We start from the raw sequence: 22,204 nt of genomic DNA, 5'->3' as shown, positions 1-22,204 counted from the left end.
CCCTCATTATGATTAAAAAACATGCCAGGTGTGAAGTTCCAACCCACGTGCATATAGATCGTCTCCCTCATTATGATTAAAAAACATGCAGGCTGTGAGGTTCCAACCCACGTGCATTTATGTGCAGAAGATCTTAGATCTTAAGTCTTTACTCTTGGACTAACCTGCTTCTTTCTAAACTTTAGTCTTCCCCTTAATCTCAAAAATTTCTTCGGGATATATATATATTATAGATCGTCTCCCTCATTATGATTAAAAAACATGCAGGCTGTGAGGTTCCAACCCACGTGCATTTATGTGCAGAAGATCTTAGATCTTAAGTCTTTACTCTTGGACTAACCTGCTTCTTTCTAAACTTTCATTAATATTATTAAATTTTCGTAAAAAGTACTAAAATTCTTATTAAAGATATATATATAGAGATGAGAACAATCCCTCTATGATTTAATCATAGACATGCAAGCTGTGGGGTTCGAACCCACGCGCACTTATGTGCAGAAGATCTTAAGTCTTCCCCCTTAACCTCTCGGGCAAACCTGCTACTTTCAAAACTTTCATTAAATATTATTAAATTTTCGTAAAAAGTTCAAATTTAAAAAATATTATTGAACTAAATTCTTATTAAATATATAGATGAGAGCCTTTATTCTATATAACACGAGATCATCTCCCTCTATGATTAAAACACATGCAGGCTGTGGGGTTTGAACCCACGCGCACTTATGTGCAGAGGATCATAAGTCTTCCCCTTAACCTCTCGGGCAAACCTACTACTTATAAAGTTTTCATTAATATTCTTAAATTTTCGTAAAAAGTTCAAATTTTTAAAAAATATTCATGAACTTAAATTCTCTTATTAAATATATAAACAAGAACCATTATGTATATACACCGGTCAACTATATTTCATTGATCATCTCCCTGTGATGTGATTAATGAGTTCAAATGTTCAAAAAAATATTCATAAACTTTCAACCGTAGCATTAATATCTTTAACCTTGTAATTTATTTTTATATTTATTAGTATATGAATGAGAACCGTTTATATAATTCAACAATTTTTTATTTATTAGATTTTTTTTTTCATTTCAATCGGTCAATTTAAGAACCTAAGTTGAAAACAATATGTTTGAAAATGCAAAAAAAAAAAAAAAAACAATATATATATATATATATATATATATATATAATGAGAAATTAGTTCAAGAAATACATGATAGTATTAAAAGGGAAAAAAAAATTATGTTTGAAAATGCAAAAAATGAGATGAAAATAATATAAAAAAAATGAGAAATTAGTTCAAAAAAAAAAAAAAAAAAAAATATATATATATATATATATATAATGAGAAATTAGTTCAAGAAATACATGATAGTATTAAAAGGGAAAAAAAAAATTATGTTTGAAAATGCAAAAAATGAGATGAAAATAATATAAAAAAAAATGAGAAATTAGTTCAAGAAATACATGATAATATTAAAAGGAAAAAAACAAAAAACGATGCAGGCTGTGGGGTTCGAACCCACGCGCACTTATGTGCAGAAGATCTTAAGTCTTCCCCCTTAACCTCTCGGGCAAACCTGCTAGATGTTCACGCTTCTAAATATAAGAAGAAAATATAACATAACTTTTTTTAATTCTCTCGGGAACTGGAATCATACAATATGAAACTAATATATGATATAGTAATCTAAAATATTTTATACGTGCTTGGTCTTAAGTAACTCATTTTTTCTCTTTACTAGTCCTTCAGAACATCTAGTCAGATTTTGGGTTCATCGACTACGTAGCCAAACTCTTATAAGGCTTAACCAATTTTTAATGCGTTTTTCTATTTTAAGTGAAATCACGCAAATTGTAAGTCGTACTCGTCTTTAAAACATGAGTTATACTTGAAATATCTAATCCGTCTTAAACCCAAAATTTATGTTTTAAAAGTTCATAATTAATATATATTTTTAAAATTTTAGAAAGATGGAGAGATTTTGAATTTTAGTTTTTTTTTTTTTTTTTTTTTAGAAATTAAATGTAGGGGTAAGTTTGGAATTTTTCTCAAATTCTAAAAAATTATTATAAAGACGCGCACACCTTAGTTAATTCGGAAAATTAAAAAATTTAACCATATAAAGTAGTAGTTATTACGGTTATATTCGGATTTAAACCGTTAGTTTAGGGTTTTGGTAGCATTATGATTGTGAACATTTCCCAGCAAAAGCAGAGGCCTAGAGCTGCCCAAAGGAGTGCGCAAAATAGGCTAAAGAACCGACCAGCGGGGCATTAATGTAAGTGGACGGTTCGGATTGCTCGTAATCCGATCGCTCATCTGGAAACCCGTCGTTCTGATCTGGCCCTCCGACCACCGCGCCGACGAGCACGTTAGGGTTGGGGGAATTGGAATCCATGGCGGAGAAGCCGGAGGAGCAGTCGATCTTGGCTGGATGCTCTGCAATCGACGGCAGCGACGAGCCTCTGTGGTGGATTCTCTGCGGGTAGCGGCCGCCATATCCGACCATGTATGACATCTTCAATGGATTCTCTCCCAGCAGGTAATCGATCTACAAGCAGAACCCAAAAATGATTTGAAATTTTGAAAAAGTAAAATTAAAAAATTAAAAGAAAATAATTGAAGAATAGGAACCTGTTTCTGGGCAATGGCTCGTAGAGCATTGGGTGTGATGGTGCGGCCGGCGCAGTGGGCGGTTGTGTGAGCAGAGGTTAGGTACTTGGCATAGGTTAAGAGTAGAAATGAGGTTGAGGTCACATACTGCATGTTGCTGTCACCCATTTTATATAAAAGACCTCCTACATTCATATTCATTCCACTCTATTACTCAATCGAAAAAAATCCTTATTTTCTAAAAAAATGAAAGACGCAACGTAAATCATAGATCAACTAACTCGAACTAACTCGAACTCTTTCAGAAACAAGCTCATAGTTAATAATGTTGCCCATTTTTGTTCGTTATGTATCGTAGTCAGCTCACGATTTTTAAATGCGTCTACTAAGGAGAGGTTTCTATACCCTTACGAGAAATGTTTCATTCCCTCTCCAACCAATGTGGAAATGAATTTTAATATTAAAAAAATACATAAACTAAAATAAAATAAAACGAAGAGAGACCTGGGGTGTATTGAGCAGAGGAGAAAGGAGCGCCCGGTACAAGAGAACATATAAAATTATCAGAATGTCCTTTATAATCACGAAGAGACTTCACATTTTGGATTAAGAAAGCCTGTAAAAGAAACAAAATTCGTTAGTTTTAAAAATATCGATAGAGATTGAAAGTTGGATGACCTATTTAATACAAGAACCTAACCTTGGAAAGAAGAATTCTTGCTCCAACATGCTTATTATCCCAACCAAAAGTGTTGTCAAGCTCTCCACCTCCAAGAATCTGCCCATTCTCTTGAATGTAATTCAAGTAGCTACCATTCTTTGTAGCTCTGTGTAGCCAAGCAGCGCCCCACAGCAGCTCATCCTGCCATTCTCAAACAAACAAACAAATAATCATCTAATCTTCTTCCTTCATTCTCAATTCTTCATAAAAAAATTCAGTTCCATGGTGATAATTTACTTGATAACCAGAGAAAGAGCAGTAGAAAGGGCAGACGAAATCTTTGAGTCCATTGCTGTAGGATCCTCTGTACTTATCACCAAACTCGAACACCTATGTTCAAATCAAACACCAATTAAGGTCGTTTAGTACGGTTCTTGTAACGACTCAAGCCCACCACTAGTAGATATTGTCCTCTTTGGGCTTTCCCTTTCGGGCTTCCGCTCAAAGTTTTTAAAACATGTCTGCTAGGGAGAGGTTTCCACACCCTTCTAAAGAATGCTTCATTCTCCTGAACGGATGTGAGATCTCACAATCCACCCCATTCGGGGCAAGCGTCCTTGCTGCCACACCGCCTAGTGTCTACCCCCTTCGGGGCTCAATCCCCTTGCTGACACATCGTCATGTGTCTGACTCTGATACCATTTGTAATAGTGAAGGCCACTACTAGCAGATATTGTCCTCTTTGGACTTTCTCTTTCGGACTTCGTCTCAAAGTTTTTAAAACGCGTATGCTAGGGAGAGGTTTCCACATCCTTATAAAGAATGTTTTGTTCCCCTCTCCAACCAATGTGGGGTCTCACAATCCACCCCCTTTAGGCCCCAGCGTCCTCGCTGGCACCCCGCCTAGTGTCTACCCCCTTCAAGACTCAGTCTCCTCGCTAGCACATCACCCGATGTCTGACTCTGATACCATTTGTAAGAGTCCAGTCCACCACTAACAGATATTATCCTCTTTAGGCTTTCCCTCTTGGGCTTCCCATCAAAATTTTTAAAACGTGTCTACTTGGAAACGTGGGATCAAAATTGTTGGTTTTCTTTACCCTTATGGCTCTTTTAATCAACAGCTTGGAATAGGAGGGATCGGATGTTCTGAACACTATTGAAGCAGAAGCAAGAGCAGCTGCAGTTTCAGCTGCCACATCAGAACCAGGGGAGTTCCTGTCTATTTTCAACACTGTTCTTGGTGTGTCCATGTCTTCTGGCCTCTCCCAACAAGCATGGTCCTTGTTAGCATCCCCCACCTGCAAAATGACCCGAAATCAAAATCAACCTTGTTCATATTTCCACAATAATATGATATTATTTCACACCGACCTGAACAAAAACAGTGTCCGGAAGAGCAGTGGCTTTGAGGAGATAGTCAGTGGCCCAACGAATAGCTTCTTTAGCATTATTGAGTTCATCTCTCATAACCCCACCAAACTCAACCACACTCCATGAAAGCATGGTGGTACTAAAAGCCATAGGAAACCCAAACTTCACATTATCCCCAGCATCATAGTACCCACCAACCAAATCAACCTGTTATTGTCGTCGTAAATATCCGCTCAAGTTTTTAGATTTTACGATGATTTAACATGATATTAGATCAAATGATTCGACTTACGTTCATTGTTGAGCCATCAAATAAACCGGAGTCTTTCCTCCAAGCCATCTTCTGGCTTGGAGGGAGCTTCCCGGACCTCTGGCCTTGGAAGAAGAGGATAGATTTGGCGAGCGCGTCTCTATAGTTATGAGGGCTAAAACGAGGGCGACGATGGTGGCCGACCGCGGCGAGAGAGGCACCCGAAAGGGTGAGAAGAAGGTGAAAAAAGGTAATAAGTTTGAATGAGAGAGGAGAATGAGGCATGTTTGGTTGAGGTGCAGATGATGGTAGCTATGAAGGAGTATTTATAGAGCAAAAAGGTACAAAGAAAAACGTTTATCTTTTGGGTCAGTTAAGAGTGATCATGAAGTTCATGTTTATGCCAGTGCATTAACAACAAAAAGATGTAATTTTTTTTAAAAAAATTTGAATAAACTAAGAGCTGTGGATGATATTGAAGATCTTTGAGTTCATAGACTAAATCACAAAATGGTTGGGTGATGCCCATAAAATCACTCCAACATTACCAAAATCTTCCCATCCCTTTTTTGTATGACATATCCAACACATTGTAGCTCAACCCATCTTCGATATCTATTCATATATATCCGACATGAACTATTCGGATCGAGTTTCGATTTATTTAGCAACTTCAAGTATTAACGACCACTAATGTATACTTTGGACTTGTCAATTCAACCTCAAGAGAATTGTTTCTGATGTGCGATCCAAAAAGACTTAGTTGACCTTGTAGAGAAGGGGATAGGAGAGGTAGCCTATAGACTCAAGGCTAGACCGACCCTGAGAGGAAGGTGCCCACGAGGGTAGGCACCACCAGATCTTTTAGATGAACTTAAGATTAGACGATTTGTATCTTATCATATCTACTTAAACAATTTAATTTTAAAAAACGAAAAATGGAAACAAGAAGATTCGAGGAACGAACAAGATCGTAGAGAGGTCGGGAATTATATAGAGGACAAAGAAAAGGAAGATGGGTTTGAATTCAAAGATGAAATGGTGAGAAAAAGTGGATGTTTTTGTTAGAAAGAGGGGAGGGGGCTTCCATTTCCATGTGCATCAAATAATGGTTGCTCTCTCCCACCACATGCAGAAGCATCTGCATTTCCATGTTTTCTTCTTCTCTACCTTACATGCTTCTCTGTAAAACACATATCAAAAGCTGACACAAAAAAAAACAAAAAAACAAAAACAAAAAAAAACCATTCCCAGAGTTGAGTCGAGCTCCCAATTGCAACTGTGTTTCTTACCCACAAATTTCTTCCAAATTTGAGACAAATTTCAGAGCAATTGTCCACAAATTTCCTTCAAACTTGTTCCTCCGGCTTCTAAACTAAGTTATGGCTCATCTAAACTAAGTTATGGCTCATGACCCTCGAGATTATGCTATGACCCTCGAGATTATGCTACAGCCCAGATCACCTCATGTCATACCAATTTTGTCGATATGTGTATAACCCATTAGATAAATTACATTACATAGTTCATTTTAAAGATCTGACACTGGACGTTCTAAAAATGGGCTAAAGGTGAATTCAATAATAGTTATTGACATTTCAGCTCAGGGCCTTCTGTCCCATGCGAAACAAAACAATTAGAATTAGGCTCGTCATTTTCGTTATTTCATTGTTTTCGTTGTTAAGGATGAGAAATAAATTGAAATGTTGAGTTTGATGAAACATATAAATTTTTATTAGAAAAAGACCCAAAAGGCATAAGAACATGAGATGGCAATTACCCACAAAACAGGTTTTTTATGTTTCAAAAGCTTATTTAAAGTTTTGATGAAACATATAAAACCACAATAAAAATGGCTTAGCCAGCGATTTGAATAATAATAATAATAATAATAATAATTATTATTATTATTATTATAATTATAATCAGTTCCCTTCACCCTGCGCAATCTTGGAAATGGTCAGCGCAATTTCACAGAGCTTAATAAACACGTCATTCCTCTCCGTCAGCAGCGGTGGGCGCTCGCTGCCCAACTCCGTCCCACACGTGCGGACATCCGTCATGGCTATGTTCACCCATTTCTCCAGGTCCCCATACGCCTTCACCGTCAGCGCCGCAATGGAGTCGTCCAGCTGTTGGGACGCGTCTAGGTACTCGTCGAGGCAGTCCAGGAGAGCCTCCTGCACCATCGGCTTGGCCAGGGTCGAGTCATTGAACATCACCTTGATGCTCTCCGAGATGTCCGAGGCGTTGGAGGAGGCGAAGCGGAGGGCCACCAGGGCTAGCCCCGTCTTGTCCGCCGGGTAGCTGTTGGGGTCCGAGGTCAGGGAGTCCACGCACAGCTCCTTGTGTTTGGTTTGGCTACACATTTCCTCGATTAGGGCCATCCCTTCCTCCACGGGGCGGGTGGCGTCGTGGCGCTTTGCCGCCATGCACAGGCAGAGAACAACCACAATGGCTGAGATAAATTTCATGGCTACTGTTGTTTTTTGTTTTTTTTAAATTTATTTCTTTTTTCGTCTCTTTTATTTATTTATTTATTTATTATTATTTTTTAATTTTTTTATTTTTTTATTTTGGAGGGATGGCGTTGAAGGAAGCTCTTGGAAAATTGTTAATAAATAAAGCTTTTTTTGGAGGTTAAAAATTAAAAATAGGAGGATGCCCGATTCTTCCGCTTATTTTGCTTGCATTTTGTTTCTTAACCCAATTTTAGAATATTTAGTTTTTTTTTTTTTTTTGATCCGTTTTTGAAATTATAATTAAATTAAGTTAATAAAAATATCTTTAAACTTTTTATTTATATAAAAAATATCTAAGTTTTAGATAATTAATAGCATGTTTGAAAGATACCAATTTTAAAAAAATAACATAAATATCTTGAAATTTAAAAAATATTTAATTTTTTTTATTAGTATATGGACATAAATTATTTATCTATTTGGGGTTAAAATAACTCATTTCTTTAAACTTTAAGAGGGTGTTGAAATTTATTATATTCCGTTGAGAATGAGAAATAGAATTGGGATCGGTGTATATTCTCATTAATATTCATAACTTTTAGATATGATACAAGCTAACAACTAATAATTACGCTTAAGGAAAATATAAAATAATTAAATATTAAAAATAAAATAAAATATACTACATACCCATCCATAAGGAAAATATAAACTAATTAAATATTGAAAATAAAATAAAATATACTACAAATCAAATAACAGGGAAAGAATATTAAGATATAATATCTAAGATATATTTCATAACTAATATATTCTTTAAATATTATATCTCAACATATTTATGTGTGAAAATGCTCGTAAATGAAAAAAATTGTAACACCCTAAGCTTAGGAGGTATAAACGATCCTTCTTAAGATTCAACTATATGCATGATAATTAGGTCATGAGATTTTATTGTAGACTAAGGGGACCGAGACTCTAGTCGATAAGAAGGAAAATATGCTCGGAATAGGTGTAAGAATATAATATTTAAAAAAAAAACGGTCAAAGTCATACTAGGGGTAAAACGGTTATTTTGCTCCTAATCCTAGTTTTTTATTTTTATTTGAAATTTTGATATTTAAGAGGAGAGAAAACAAATGAGAAATTGGGAAAGTTTTAAAAGGTATTTAATGAGTAAAAAAAAGAAAACATGACGAGTCCGAAATCGAGAATTTTCTAGATGTTAAAAATTTGATTGTTCGACTTTGAAATAAGAATAAACGCACGTCCCATTAAGGACTAGGACTAAAACGATATTTTACTCTTCTAATAAATGAAAAAAAAAAAAAAAAATCTCAAATTTGAAGTTCAAAAAACTCATTATTCAAGTACCATTAATTATGCGATAGATGGGCATATAATTTTGGGAATTTTGAAAGAAAGATGATAAACAGGTGAAACAATACAACAATGCAAATGGAGGTCAGAATTTGTTGAAGAAGTCATGAATGTGAGTATTGATTTCATGAGGCCTTTCTTCGTGGACGAAGTGACCAGCATCTTCTACAATAACAACTTCCTCCAGCAATGGCACGTCCCTTTTGAATCCCCCCTTATGGATATATTCCTTGGCTCCTTCAAAATGATATGTTATATCCAAATCTCCAACGATGAATTTCACGGGCACCTGAATCTGTGCTCCCGTCCATGGCCCTGTCAGCTCCCAGGTTCTGCAATAAACATCATTTCAACTCATATATCATCCATCAACCATCAACGTTATCCGCTGCCTTCAACAACGTATAGCTAACAATATGTATTTCATTTATAAGCGTAGAAAATAAAGACAAATTGTAACCCTTCAAGCTCACCGCTAGTAGATATTGTTCTTTTCGGACTTCCCCTCAAAGTTTTTAAAACGCGCGTGGTAGGGAGAGGTTTTCACACAGTTATAAAGAATGTTTTGTTCCTTCTTCAACCAAATGTGGGATCTCACAAGCACCTCATTCCGGGCCAGCATACTTGCTGACACCTTTTCCCCTCTCCAATCGATGTGGGATCCCCAATCCACCCCCCTTCGAACCCCAGTGTCTTCGCCAGCACACTATCTAGTGTCTATCCCCTTCGGTGCTCAGTCTCCTCGCTGGTACATCACTCGATGTCTGACTCTAATACTATTTGTAACAACCTAGCCTACAACTATTGTCATCTTTGGACTTTTTCTTTCCGACTTCCTTCAAGGTTTTCAAAACATGTCTACTAGTCAGAAGTTTCCACACTCTTATGGAGAATGCTTTGTTCTTCTCTTCAACTGAGGTGAGATCTCACAATGAATAAAGCATATATACACATAATATACATATACGTATACGTATACGTATACAGTAGCAACTTTAGGTTAAGTAGAAATCTAATGTTGGGTAAGTCGTTACACAAATCAACAGTTTCTTGCCATGAAAATGCATCAGAATTAAACAGAACATGCATTTAATGTCGAAACACGAAACCATTGTTGAAGTTAGAACACGGAGAAGAGTGTAGGATTGGAATGGTATTAACAGAGAACTTGGGATGTAAATAAACATGGCTTACAGGTCAAAAGCGCGATAGTAGTTCAATGCTCCGGTGAAGCCCGTCTCCTTAAATTTGGAAGCATAATGGTTGATATCCTCTTCTGTCAACCAAGATGGAAGGTTTTCTGGCGGCGGGATCGCGCGAAATCCGTACTCTTTAGGCAAGCATGGAGCATGAGTACTTCTATTAGATAGTGTTACCTTGAAGAGTTGAGCTGTGTCGATGCAGAAAAAATCTGCTTCTGCCTCCCCTGGAACCTGTTACAAATCAATCTACACTTAGTTGTTTTAGATGCCATGAATCTATTATAGAACCACAATCAATTCATTTCCAACAAAAATGATATCAGAAATTGCTCTATTAGTTAATAAAACATGGTCAATCAGTAGAACAAACGTTATTTTGATATCAAAGTTCGATATGGCTCTCAAATTTGAGGAAATTGTTGAATCAAACAGATGATGAATCAAAATTCAGATGGGACTCTCTCTAATCTGCAACTTAATGAATCAAGAGAGAATCACAAAAAAGGTCAAAAGGAATGTTCCAATGGCAACTTCTACAAAACTCTGTTCCAGGAAAGTTTGCAATCGCTTGCAGAAGAGAAGAAAAAGTTAGTAAGATTTTAACAGCTTGTAGATCTGAAATTAATTTTGTCAAAGATGAAACAGTCAAAAAGCTGTATAGAACTTTTGAACATGTTAAGAAAAGCAATATTTTAAGGTTTGATTCTTCAACAGTACAGTGATTTCACATAACTAGGGTTTCAATTGTGTATGTGAGTGAGTGCACAGATCAAATCTACACCAGAACAGTAAAACACTACAGCTATGAGCATCAGTAGTAGAAAACAAATCGATTACACTATATATCCAACTACAAGCAACTAAGATAAACACAGAGATTAATCGAAATCAGGACCAAAATCAGCCCGGAATAAAACCAATTAGATCTGTTGTTAGAAGTCAATCAAAGTTGAGATTCACCTGAAACCTGCACATATAGAAATCATCACCATACACAGCTCTGAATCGTTCGATGAAAGAAATTTCCGGATTTCTAGGGAAGAACTGAACACTCAGATTCACCAAGGCCTTGATTCTATCAGGTCTAAACAGGCAAAAGTACCACGCGATGATCGCCCCCCAATCGTGCCCTACAAGAAACACCTTCTCAATCCCAAGCTCATCCAAAGCCCCAACCAAATCGCCGACGATATGGAGCGCAGTGTAGGAAGTATGCGATTCCGGAGAGTCGGTATCGCCATAGCCGCGGAGGTCCGGTGCAATGGCTCGATATCCGACGGAAGAAAGGTAGAGAAGCTGGTGGCGCCATGAGTACCAGAGCTCGGGAAAGCCGTGGAGAAGAAGAACGACGGGGCCTGTGCCTATGGAGGCAATGTGCATTTTGATGCCATTGGTGTTGATGGTGGTGTGTTCAATCGCATCCATGGCAGTTGCTCTCTCTGTTTCACTGTTCAATCAATTTCTTTCCGAGAACTATAAATAGATCGGCGTTGAATGTATTAAGATCATTTTCGCCGGAGAAAGAACGGCCTCGTGAATCACGTGCTTCTCCTTCTTCCTTCTGAAGTCAACATTATTAAATTTTGGTTGTCGATTAGTTCATCCCCAGATTTTTTTTATTTTTTATTGTTCTTTAAAATTTATCTTTAAAAACTACATTTAAATTTTAGTTTAATAAGTACTTATTAGTATTTTTAAATTTCTAAAATAAATAAATAAATAATATATGAGAGTTGAAGGATATATTTTAACAAAAAATGAGACTTAATTTTTATTTTTTTTCAAAACACTAAACCCAGTGTTTAAAAAATACTTTTCAAAACTTTCATTAATACTCTCAATTTTTGTACAATTTCAAAATTATTTTAAATGTTTTTTTTCATTAAATACTACGTTTAAAAAAATACTAACTTTCAAATATGAGATTAAAAAGTTCAGAGATAATTTATGGAGTGAGAATAGACCATAATTTTTTTTAGAGGTAAAAGTGTTAATACTATTTTTAAAATTTCAAAGATATTTTTATTAAAGGTTTAGTTCGATTTTGAGTTATTGTAATTTTCTTTTTGGTTGACGCAATATTATTATTAACTTAGATAATTTCCATATTTATGGGTTTGTTGGAGTAGTTATTGGGCATTGATATTTCATGCTCAGTTTGAATATTGTATTATTCTATTATTTTGTTTACTGTTTATTTATTATTTTATTATTTTGAATATGTTCATATATTTGAGTAATTTTCAAGTATGTTAATTTATTTTACGAATTTTTAAATTTATTTTTCAGAAATTATGAATTTATGTCTTTGTGTCGAATGAAAAACAACTATGGAGAGCAGGAAAGCTATGAAATAACTTTCAATTCTTTTAAATATACTATGACACTTGAACTAAAGAAGGGTGTGTGAATGAATGGGGACCACATGGGAACGAGGGAGATATTGAGGATTAAAAAAAAAAGAAAAAAAAGAAAAAAAAGAAACGGGGCTAAAATAGGGTTTGGGTTGGGTTGAAGGTTTTTTTTTACCCAACAAAAAGTTGTTGGATTGGTAACTCAATCCAACCCAACCTGTATTTTCGGGTTGGATTGTCAAATTTTTTATTATTGAGATAGATAAAATATATTAAAAGTTCACAAACAAACCTAAATCAATATATAATTATTAAAAAAAACAAACAAATTCAATAAAAAAGAAAATTGTAACATATTATTTTAATTGAATATACTCGCTTATACGTCAAAATCCTAGGATCCTAGGCTATTAGAAATATATATATATATATAAATTAGAATATAATAATGTTACAACAATTGGATAATTTATTAAGCATTTGTTTCATATATATATAACTACACAAAGAAATTAAAAATAATAAAATAACACAATTTCAAAATAATAAAAAAAACATGTAATTTTCTAGCGTCAAACTCGGGCGTGAGTCTCATTAGATCGGCCAACTCTGGCAAACTCATTAATACTGAAATAATCTTAATATATTTTATATATTTTTATTTGGCTCGGGTCAAACTCAAGGGTTTTGCCCACGAACCCGAAACCGAACCGATTTAATTCAGGTTAAAAAAAATGAACCCAACCCTACCCGAAATGCTAATCCAACCCAACCCAAACTATAAGGGTTGGGTTGGGTTGGTCCGGGTTGTCGGGCTGAATGTACACCCCTAGAAACGTTTAAAAGAATTAAAAGTTAGTATCTATACTAACAAAGTGCATATTCCTTTTCGATGGTTCAATCATAATAATTCTATAGTTAACTTGTTTTAGCTAGAGTAATTTTATATTTGGTGACTTGTTGAAAATTTTCCTAAAATACATGTGAGTGAGAACAAAATATGTTGAAAGAATCCGTCTTAGTCTATGAAAGTAATCTTGAAATAATGTCTATAGAATATATATTATATTAAAAAAATTATAATGAACCGAAAATTAAACTAAAAAATCTATATATAACACCAAAATGATGAAGCAAAGACGAAAAAGATAATGTGTTGTATAAATGAATGAAGACATTCATACTAAGCGAAGAGAGCCAAAAAAAACGTGTCTTATTAATGGATAAGGACATGCACGTGAACATTATTAAGTAAATTTAAAATGGTATAAATAATTTACTTTTATTAAGTCACATTATTAAAATAATTTCACGTATAATTAATTGATTCAAATTAAAATTTTAATTAATAAGTATCACAACCGCAAACGAAGCCCGGTCTATATAAACCGACCACCCAAACCACATCCCACACCACATCCAACCCAATGGACTCCATCCAGCACATCACCGTTAAAACCAGCGGCATTAAACTGCACGTCGCCGTCGCCGGAGCCGGGCAGCCAGTTCTCCTCCTCCACGGCTTCCCGGAGCTCTGGTACTCATGGCGCCACCAGATCGATTTCCTGTCGTCCACCGGGTATCGAGCCATCGCCCCGGACCTCCGCGGCTACGGCGACTCCGACGCGCCGCCGTCCTCCGACAAGTACACCGCCCTGCACATCGTGGGGGACCTGGTGGGGATGCTGGACGAAATGGGGATTGAGAAGGTGTTTTTGGTGGGCCATGATTGGGGCGCCTTAATCGCTTGGTATTTCTGCTTGTTTAGACCGGATCGGATCAAGTCCGCCGTGATTTTGAGCGTCCAGTATTTTCCTAGAACCCCAACGCCCTTTATTCAAGGCTTCAAAGCTGCTCTTGGGGACCAATTCTACATGGTCCGATTTCAGGTAATTTCCGTGTCCGTCTACAATAGTATCATATTGTCCATTTTAACCGTAAATATTATTTTTTAAATCCATAATCAACCCTTTAATTACTCGATGTCATAATTGAACAGGAACCTGGAAAGGCGGAGGAAGCGTTTGCGTCAGTAGATATACGAGACTTTTTCAAGAACATATTGTCAAATCGTGACCCACGAGCTCCCTACTTACCTGGTGAAGTCAAATTCAAAGGGGTTCCACCGCCGCCGCTAGCACCGTGGCTCACACCTCAAGACATCGAGTTTTACGCCGAAAAGTTCACCCAATCCGGGTTCACCGGCGGCCTCAATTACTATCGTGCTTTTGACCGGTAATAATCATCTTACATCATCAGTTGTTGAGAATTATTGAGTAAAGTAGTCCCACAAATACTACGCTTATACTATGTTTGAGGTGCAGGACTTGGGAGGTGACGGGGGCATGGGCGGGGGCGCAAATACATGTGCCAGTGAAGTTCATAGTGGGGGATCTGGATCTGACGTACTATTTTCCAGGAGCTCAGGAGTACATCCATGGCGGCGGGTTCAAGAGGGACGTGCCTGGTTTGGAAGAAGTGGTTGTAATGAAGGACACCTCTCATTTCCTGAACCAAGAAAGGCCTTCTGAAATCAACTCCCACATTCATAGTTTCTTCAACAAATTCTGTTCATCTTATTCCTCTTCTATGTGTGTATCAAATAATAAGGATTTTAGACACTAGTTGTCTAAATTTCTCTCTCCTGCACTTTGAATTTAGCGGCTCTTAGTATGCATAAAAGTATGATATAAAAAGCATATTATATAAATTTGAGCATAAAATGAGTTAGTTTGATATATGTAAGAGCATGTTAAACGTTACGATCACATTTGTCGATAAATGAACGGTTGAGCTATGATTTGACCAACATTGAGAACATACATTTAGTATGATACAAAACATGTTATAAGAAGATTACTATAAATGTTTGAGCATAGAATGAGTTGAGATGATACACGTTGAATGCTATTATGCATGTTTACTAAAACTCGCATGCACTATCTTATGAACTGAAATTCATAACTAGGTATCTATGTTCAGATCGCTATGTTAAGTCTCTATTTTATATGTTTATGATGTATGCAGTCATACGAGGACAATTAAAGATTCACCACCTAATAATTAATTGTAAACTTGACTCGATTGTCAATGATTCGAATAACCATAAAATTGGCTTATGACTATACTTTGTGAGGACTATTGTGAAGTTTGCTAGGTAGCTTCCTGTAGTGAGCTTGTCACAAGCCGTAGCCTAAGAGTTTCGTTATGATTATTGTTCATAATCAATATTTAACTGCATAGAAAATTTTAAAATAAAATATTTTAAAATAATTGTTTGTACAAATTAATTATAACATTAATGTCTTATTAAAAAAAAAAAAGGTAATTTGAGTTTTTCATTTTAATTGAGTTATTCATTATTTTTGACTTATATACAATAATTTAACATTTGTGATTCAAAACGTGAAATGGAGATTTTATTATTATTATTATTATTATTATTCAAATACATTAAAATAATAAATGTAATAAGTAACTTGGAAAAAATAATAATAATAATATACGTACGAAGTTAATTAAACTCAACGGAGGAACATTAGTGGACTTTTCGTTCAAACTTGTGAGCTTTTTTTTTTTTAAATTGAAAGTTAAAGTAATTATATTTATATTTAAGAGCCGTTTTACAATGACAACCGACCTTAGCTCAGTTGGTAGAGCGGAGGACTGTAGTTGATTGCAGATTAATCCTTAGGCCGCTGGTTCGAATCCGGCAGGTCGGATTTTATTTTTATTTTTATTTTTTTCAATTTTCAATTGCCATTTCATTTTAATTATTTCCCCCACTTGATCCGGCAGGTCGAATTCATCAACGTTTTATTTATTTATTTTATTTTTTTTTCAATTTTTAATTTCCATTTCATTTTCATTATTTATTTTATTTTTTTTTCAATTTTTAATTTCCATTTCATTTTCATTATTTATTTTATTTTTTTTTCAATTTTTAATTTCCATTTCATTTTCATTATTTATTTTATTTTTTTTTTCAATTTTTAATTTCCATTTCATTTTCATTATTTCCCCGTTTGATCCCATTTTTATTTTTATTTTTTTCAATTTTCAATTGCCATTTCATTTTAATTATTTCCCCCACTTGATCCGGCAGGTCGAATTCATCAACGTTTTATTTATTTATTTTATTTTTTTTTTCAATTTTTAATTTCCATTTCATTTTCATTATTTATTTTATTTTTTTTTTCAATTTTTAATTTCCATTTCATTTTCATTATTTATTTTATTTTTTTTCAATTTTTAATTTCCATTTCATTTTCATTATTTATTTTATTTTTTTTTTCAATTTTTAATTTCCATTTCATTTTCATTATTTCCCCGTTTGATCCCGCCGGTCGAATTCATCAACGATTTACTTTTCGAAATACGTCTTTCTATAAATAGTTTATAGGAAACTAAATGAAACAGAGTAACTCAAAAAAATCTAAAAAAACTCCTAACTCCGTCGCAACATGGTGGTTTCTGTCAAAGTGAAATTGTTAATCGAACACGACTCTCCACAATATGATATTGTCCATTTTTAGCATAAACCCTCATGGCTTTGGTTTTGACTTTCCAAAAAACCTCAAACCAATAGAAATAACGTTCCTTTATTATAAACGCATGATCATTCCTAAATTAGCAGATGTGAGACTTTCATCCAACAGAAACGAAGATGGTGACATCGACTGTGGCAGTAGTGGTAGCACCGGCAACACAGACCCTCCGATTCTGACTGCCGTTAATTTCTCGACTAACCTTCTCATAGTTCTAGCCAGCAAGATTCTCATGACCCATAAACCTTACCGCCATGAAACCGAAAATCAACCCTTATCTTATATGGTATTCCGAAGAAAGATCCTCAACTTCATCTTTACAACTTGTATGGAACCTAATTTGTATCTTATATAGTATACATGACCTTTTCATAAATCCTTCTCAGTTAAAAGTATGTAATTATATTTGATATTTTAAGTATTATCTTATCGATAATTCATAACTATATTTTTATTTAATTAATTTATAAAGAGAAAAATATTTTGTAATTTAATATAATATAAATTTATTAATGAATAATTGAGGTACATGCATTTACCTAGAAAAGGGTTATTTTTCTCTCCATGATTAGATCGTGCATTCATTTAAATTTGAAATCTAATTCTTGATTTGACAAATATTTAATCCAATTAAATTAGTCTCATTTATCATTAACCATCCTTCTCTCTTCATTGCACCCTCTTTCGTCATTTTCTCTCTCCCGACTACTAAAACACGTCGTCATTATTCGGCTTGGACTTCGTTACTGTTAGGTTTGCACAACAACGCCCACACTCGATGAAAATGTAAGGAGAATATTGACTAAAGAATTTATATTGATGACTTCACGTACAGTAAAAGAGAATACAGAGAAAATAGGAAGTACATTTTCAAAGATTTACCTGGACCATATATATGGTTCAGTTTACGGTATATATAGCTTTACCAGATTTATTTACCATACTTTATCCGATATAGCTTTACTGGATATAACCGTTGACCAAACTATACAAATTGCCCCTTGCACCATTACGTGATTACGTGTTGTTGTTCTCCTCTTTCCTATAAGTAACTTTTTTTATAATTCAAACTTCGTTTCTTTTTACCTAAAAGTCACAATCAGAACCAAAGGCTTCATTGTGACATTGAAGAAGCAATATACATAGAATCGTACGTCTTCGTTCATCTATGTGGTCCTTCAATTATCATAAATGTTGCATAATTGTAATAGGTCTCGAATATTTAACTCTATAGAAAACTTTAAAACAAAAATATTTTTAAATAATCGTTAATTAATTATAACATTAATGTCTTATTAAAAAAAGGGGGTAAATTGAGTTTTTCATTTTATTTGAGTTATTCATTATTTTTGAGTTATATGCAATAATTGAACATTTGTGATGCATAACGTGAAAGGGAGATTTATTGTTATTATTGTTATTATTATTATTATACATTTAATCTAACGCCGATGGTCAATGATGCGAGACGTGCTGTAATCTGCCACCCAGTGATTAGTCAACAATTTCCACTAATTTATTACAATTTTAATTTATTACTCAACGTGATTATGGGGCAGCAAAATCAAAATGATGGAGAAATTAAAGTATATCTATGACTTTTACACATACAATTTTTCCAAAATAACAAATGGTCGAGTTTTTTTTTTTTTTTTTTTTTTTTTTTTTTTTAATTATTATTATTATTATTATTATTATTATTATTATTATATTTCTAAATAAAATTGTTTTTATAAAATATAAATTTAAATCTAACCGTTACTCCTATCGATTTTTATTATTACTATATTATATTATTATATTATTATATTTTATCGATTTTTATTATTACTAATATTATATTATTATATTATTATATTTTATCGATTTTTATTATTACTATATTATATTATTATATTATTATATTTTAAAATTTTGGTAGTTACTCGTGTACCTTTGATTATTATTATTATATTATTATATTTATAATAAATTTTAAATTTGGGTTATTCACATTCATTTTTATTATTTTTATATTATATTATTATTATATTAAAATAAATAAATAAATTTGAAAAATTTTCTAATTTATTTATTTTTAATCTCTACCTTCCATTTCTCCTACCACAATCGAATGGTCAATATTAATTCTTACATTTTACCACTTTTCTTCTCTATATGAACTCATCAACTTCCTCACACTTTTAACACAACTTCCATAAATTCTCCAATTCTCATTGTTCAAAGTCTCAATTGTTCATTTTATTCATGTTATTCTTAAGAAGGAGATTTTTTTTTATTGTATTGTGAGAAAATAGTTGAGTGTTTCAAATTGTAAATCTACTATTTGAGAGAGTTGTGGTGTATTACTACCAAATTCAAATACTTGTACCAGTTTGATAATGTGTCGTGGAAATGATTTAGTTTGCTCTTGAACTCGTAAAAAGAGCGGTGTAGCGATTTGGCTTTGATCCGTGGAAAGAGTAGAGAAAGTTGTTTGTTCAAATTCCCAAGAAGTACTTGGGGAGTGGAGTAGGTCGAGTTTGATCGAACCACTATAAAACGATGGTGTCATATTTTCTAACTCTTTCCTATTTAATTTCACAATTATTAGTATGATTTATTGCATGTTCTACTCGATTATTGTTTTGACTTGAATTATTTTATTCTAGTAATTATCATATTCTACTTGGTAAAGAGTTTCATCATTAAAAAAATTAATCACGTTTAAACACTCTTATGTTAAAACCCTATTCACCCCTCGAGGGTTGGCATACCGATCCAACAACATTAATAATTAAAATTTTATAAATTTGAAATATAAAATATTCACGCGTAACATCTTATATTAAGAAAGTTAAAATATTATATTATTTTTTAAAAATACTATTGGACGAGTTGGGTTGTAACCCAACCCAAATATTTTTAATATAAGAAAACTATTATACGAAAACAAATTGAGGTTATAAAAATCATTTAAAAATTTTGTGCAATTCCAGAAGGACAAGAGAGAGAAATGGAGAACATAGAGCACACAATAGTTCCCACCAATGGCATCAATATGCACATTGCTTCCATCGGCTCCGGCCCGGCGGTGCTCTTCCTTCATGGCTTCCCGGAGCTCTGGTACTCATGGCGCCATCAGCTCCTCTTCCTCGCCTCCAATGGCTTCCGACCCATAGCCCCTGACCTCCGCGGCTTTGGCGACACGGACGTGCCGCCGTCTCCCTCCTCCTATACTGCTCATCATATCGTCGGCGACCTTGTTGGCCTTCTTGATCACCTCGGAATCGATCAAGTTTTCTTAGTAGGCCACGACTGGGGCGCGATGATGGCCTGGTACTTCTGCTTGTTCAGGCCTGACAGAGTTAGGGCTTTGGTGAATTTGAGCGTGCATTATCTTCCCCGCCATCCTTCGATCAAATTTGTCGACGGATTTAGGGCTTTGCTCGGCGATGATTTCTACTTCTGTCAATTTCAGGTCAGATTTCACAAATTAGGAGATGATTTTTGGCTGAGAACCTAAAATCGATTGGATTATTTGAGTTATAGCTTTTGATTTAACCGATTTCTTGAAATTTCGCTTAGGAACCTGGAGTTGCCGAAGCGGATTTTGGTTCTGTTGATACAGCGACCATGCTCAAGAAATTTCTCACGATGAGAGATCCTCGGCCTCCGATGATTCCAAAAGAGAAGGGATTCAGAGCGCTGGAAACTCCCGATCCTCTGCCCTCTTGGTTAACAGAGGAGGATGTTGATTATTTCGCTAGCAAATTCTCCAAAACAGGCTTCACTGGAGGATTCAACTATTACCGAGCATTTGATCTGTAAGAATATGAACTGAACCCCCAAAACCTATGCTGTTTCCAAGATCTGTAGCTTCTTAGAATTTGGTACATGTATTTTGTGGGTACAGATCATGGGAACTGACGGCGCCATGGAGTGGATCACAGATCAAAGTCCCAACGAAATTCATAGTGGGGGATCTTGATTTGGTGTACCATTTTCCAGGTGCGAAGGAGTATATACATGGAGGAAGGTTCAAGGAAGACGTGCCGTTTCTGGAAGAAGTGGTGGTGATAGAAGGAGCAGCTCACTTCATCAACCAAGAAAGAGCAGATGAAATTAGCTCCCTCATTTATGAGTTCATCAACAAGTTCTGAATCTTCCTCCCTCTTTGCTTCACTGCAAGCTCGTTTTTCGTTTTCATGGCCGCTGCAACAGCTGCAATGGAGGTAACGGCGTGCCTTTTTCAGTTATGTGATACAAGTGTGTTGGCTTAACGCTTATTGCTGTACTTTCACTCCGTTAATTTGTCTCGACTGGATAGTGTCGATGAGAATTATTAGTTGGAACTAAGGTGATGTCACACCTTGAATACATATGATATGTTGGTAGTTGACGATGAAAGAGACTATAGAATAACTAATCAGAACACCTTAGAACTCTACGACATACCTCACGAGATAGAGCGGATGAAAGCCCTGGTAGGAATGAAGGATGAGGAACTATGAAGTTATTGAACCGAAACCCTAAATTGAGCTTTTGGATGATTCTAGTTGAACCTAGCTGATAGTCTAAGAGCATATGACTTAGTGACGTGACATCAAAGTATAAAACAGGACACATGAACTAAGAATCTACAAGCAAGCTACATTATTCCTTTTTAAATGAATATTAAGCGGCATGGTCGAGGCGAGGATGTGTACGAGCGACAGTGTTATAAAGGTCAAGATAAAATTTATCTTAGGTTTTTGGACTCTTACTAGTTTTCAAGGTCTATTTTTAGCGGTCTTTTGCTCATCCTGCCTAATGTCTTTTGCTCATCCTGCCTAATGTCTTTTATATGAAATTGTAATGTTTAAAACTAATTCATAATTAATGCATGCCATCTTAATTATTTCAAATTAGGCATAGTTTTAAAGTTTCACATCAGTTGGTGGTCGCATATGGTCCTGTATTTGGTATTTGCCTAACATCTTTTGATGAATTTGTAATGTTTAAAACTAATTCATAATTAATGCATGCACGTGTTAATAATTTCAAATTAGGCATAGTTTTAAAGTTTCACGTGAGTTGGTAGTGGCATATGGTCCAATCTTTTCTTGGTGGTGGTATATGGTCCAGTCTTTTCCAAAAGGGACCCGAGCCAATATATTTCTTAATTATATTATAATGTGCTATAAATACTCACTTAATGATTTAATTATTAGGTGATGAAGGCGCAAGTGTGAAAGAAATTTCTTTATATTTAACGATCCTATTTATCACATTTCAGTAGGAATGTAAAATGATTTTGAAAATATAGTTTTGTCGTTACACCCAAATAAGATAAAATTCACACCTCGGAAATTTAAATTAGAAAAGAAAAATAAATA

The 22,204-nt window shown here is 34.6% G+C and overlaps 5 protein-coding genes and 3 non-coding genes across 8 annotated transcripts; 3 read left to right on the top strand and 5 right to left on the bottom strand.

Annotated features, from left to right (window-relative positions):
• Positions 1 to 457: 457 nt before the first annotated feature.
• On the bottom strand, positions 458 to 540 carry TRNAL-UAA (transfer RNA leucine (anticodon UAA)). Its single transcript has one exon. It is a non-coding gene; the product is annotated as a tRNA-Leu (tRNA).
• Positions 541 to 1,501: 961 nt separating this feature from the next.
• Positions 1,502 to 1,584, bottom strand: TRNAL-UAA (transfer RNA leucine (anticodon UAA)). The gene has a single exon. It is a non-coding gene; the product is annotated as a tRNA-Leu (tRNA).
• Positions 1,585 to 2,124: 540 nt separating this feature from the next.
• LOC111791173 (endoglucanase 17) lies at positions 2,125 to 5,288 on the bottom strand. The gene is made up of 8 exons (XM_023672414.2): positions 4,945 to 5,288; positions 4,653 to 4,859; positions 4,379 to 4,579; positions 3,576 to 3,668; positions 3,318 to 3,479; positions 3,122 to 3,233; positions 2,639 to 2,802; positions 2,125 to 2,555 (listed from the first exon to the last, which is right to left on the bottom strand). Exons 1-8 carry the CDS (start codon positions 5,185 to 5,187, stop codon positions 2,223 to 2,225), a joined length of 1,515 nt encoding a protein of 504 aa, XP_023528182.1. The 5' UTR covers positions 5,188 to 5,288; the 3' UTR covers positions 2,125 to 2,222.
• A 1,325-nt stretch (positions 5,289 to 6,613) lies between these two features.
• Positions 6,614 to 7,464, bottom strand: LOC111791607 (putative invertase inhibitor). The gene has a single exon (XM_023673000.2). It carries the CDS (start codon positions 7,374 to 7,376, stop codon positions 6,828 to 6,830), a length of 549 nt encoding a protein of 182 aa, XP_023528768.2. The 5' UTR covers positions 7,377 to 7,464; the 3' UTR covers positions 6,614 to 6,827.
• A 1,231-nt stretch (positions 7,465 to 8,695) lies between these two features.
• On the bottom strand, positions 8,696 to 11,509 carry LOC111791602 (epoxide hydrolase 3). The gene is made up of 3 exons (XM_023672996.2): positions 10,907 to 11,509; positions 9,939 to 10,177; positions 8,696 to 9,076 (listed from the first exon to the last, which is right to left on the bottom strand). Exons 1-3 carry the CDS (start codon positions 11,369 to 11,371, stop codon positions 8,830 to 8,832), a joined length of 951 nt encoding a protein of 316 aa, XP_023528764.1. The 5' UTR covers positions 11,372 to 11,509; the 3' UTR covers positions 8,696 to 8,829.
• Positions 11,510 to 13,670: 2,161 nt separating this feature from the next.
• Positions 13,671 to 14,942, top strand: LOC111791603 (epoxide hydrolase 3-like). Its single transcript, XM_087122665.1, has 3 exons — positions 13,671 to 14,177; positions 14,300 to 14,535; positions 14,625 to 14,942. Exons 1-3 carry the CDS (start codon positions 13,728 to 13,730, stop codon positions 14,923 to 14,925), a joined length of 987 nt encoding a protein of 328 aa, XP_086978791.1. The 5' UTR covers positions 13,671 to 13,727; the 3' UTR covers positions 14,926 to 14,942.
• A 993-nt stretch (positions 14,943 to 15,935) lies between these two features.
• TRNAY-GUA (transfer RNA tyrosine (anticodon GUA)) lies at positions 15,936 to 16,022 on the top strand. The gene is given in 2 exon segments: positions 15,936 to 15,972; positions 15,987 to 16,022. It is a non-coding gene; the product is annotated as a tRNA-Tyr (tRNA).
• A 3,770-nt stretch (positions 16,023 to 19,792) lies between these two features.
• Positions 19,793 to 21,276, top strand: LOC111791600 (epoxide hydrolase 2). Its single transcript, XM_023672994.2, has 3 exons — positions 19,793 to 20,307; positions 20,415 to 20,653; positions 20,743 to 21,276. Exons 1-3 carry the CDS (start codon positions 19,843 to 19,845, stop codon positions 20,987 to 20,989), a joined length of 951 nt encoding a protein of 316 aa, XP_023528762.2. The 5' UTR covers positions 19,793 to 19,842; the 3' UTR covers positions 20,990 to 21,276.
• The last annotated feature ends 928 nt before the right edge of the window (positions 21,277 to 22,204 follow it).

The sequence above is a fragment of the Cucurbita pepo genome, chromosome 3 (assembly GCF_057944985.1).
Source record: "Cucurbita pepo subsp. pepo isolate OVF chromosome 3, ASM5794498v1, whole genome shotgun sequence".
NCBI classification, from domain to species: domain Eukaryota; kingdom Viridiplantae; phylum Streptophyta; class Magnoliopsida; order Cucurbitales; family Cucurbitaceae; genus Cucurbita; species Cucurbita pepo.
The sequence above is the reverse complement of the archived record's forward strand: the minus strand, read 5'-3'. Positions and strand labels throughout refer to the sequence as shown.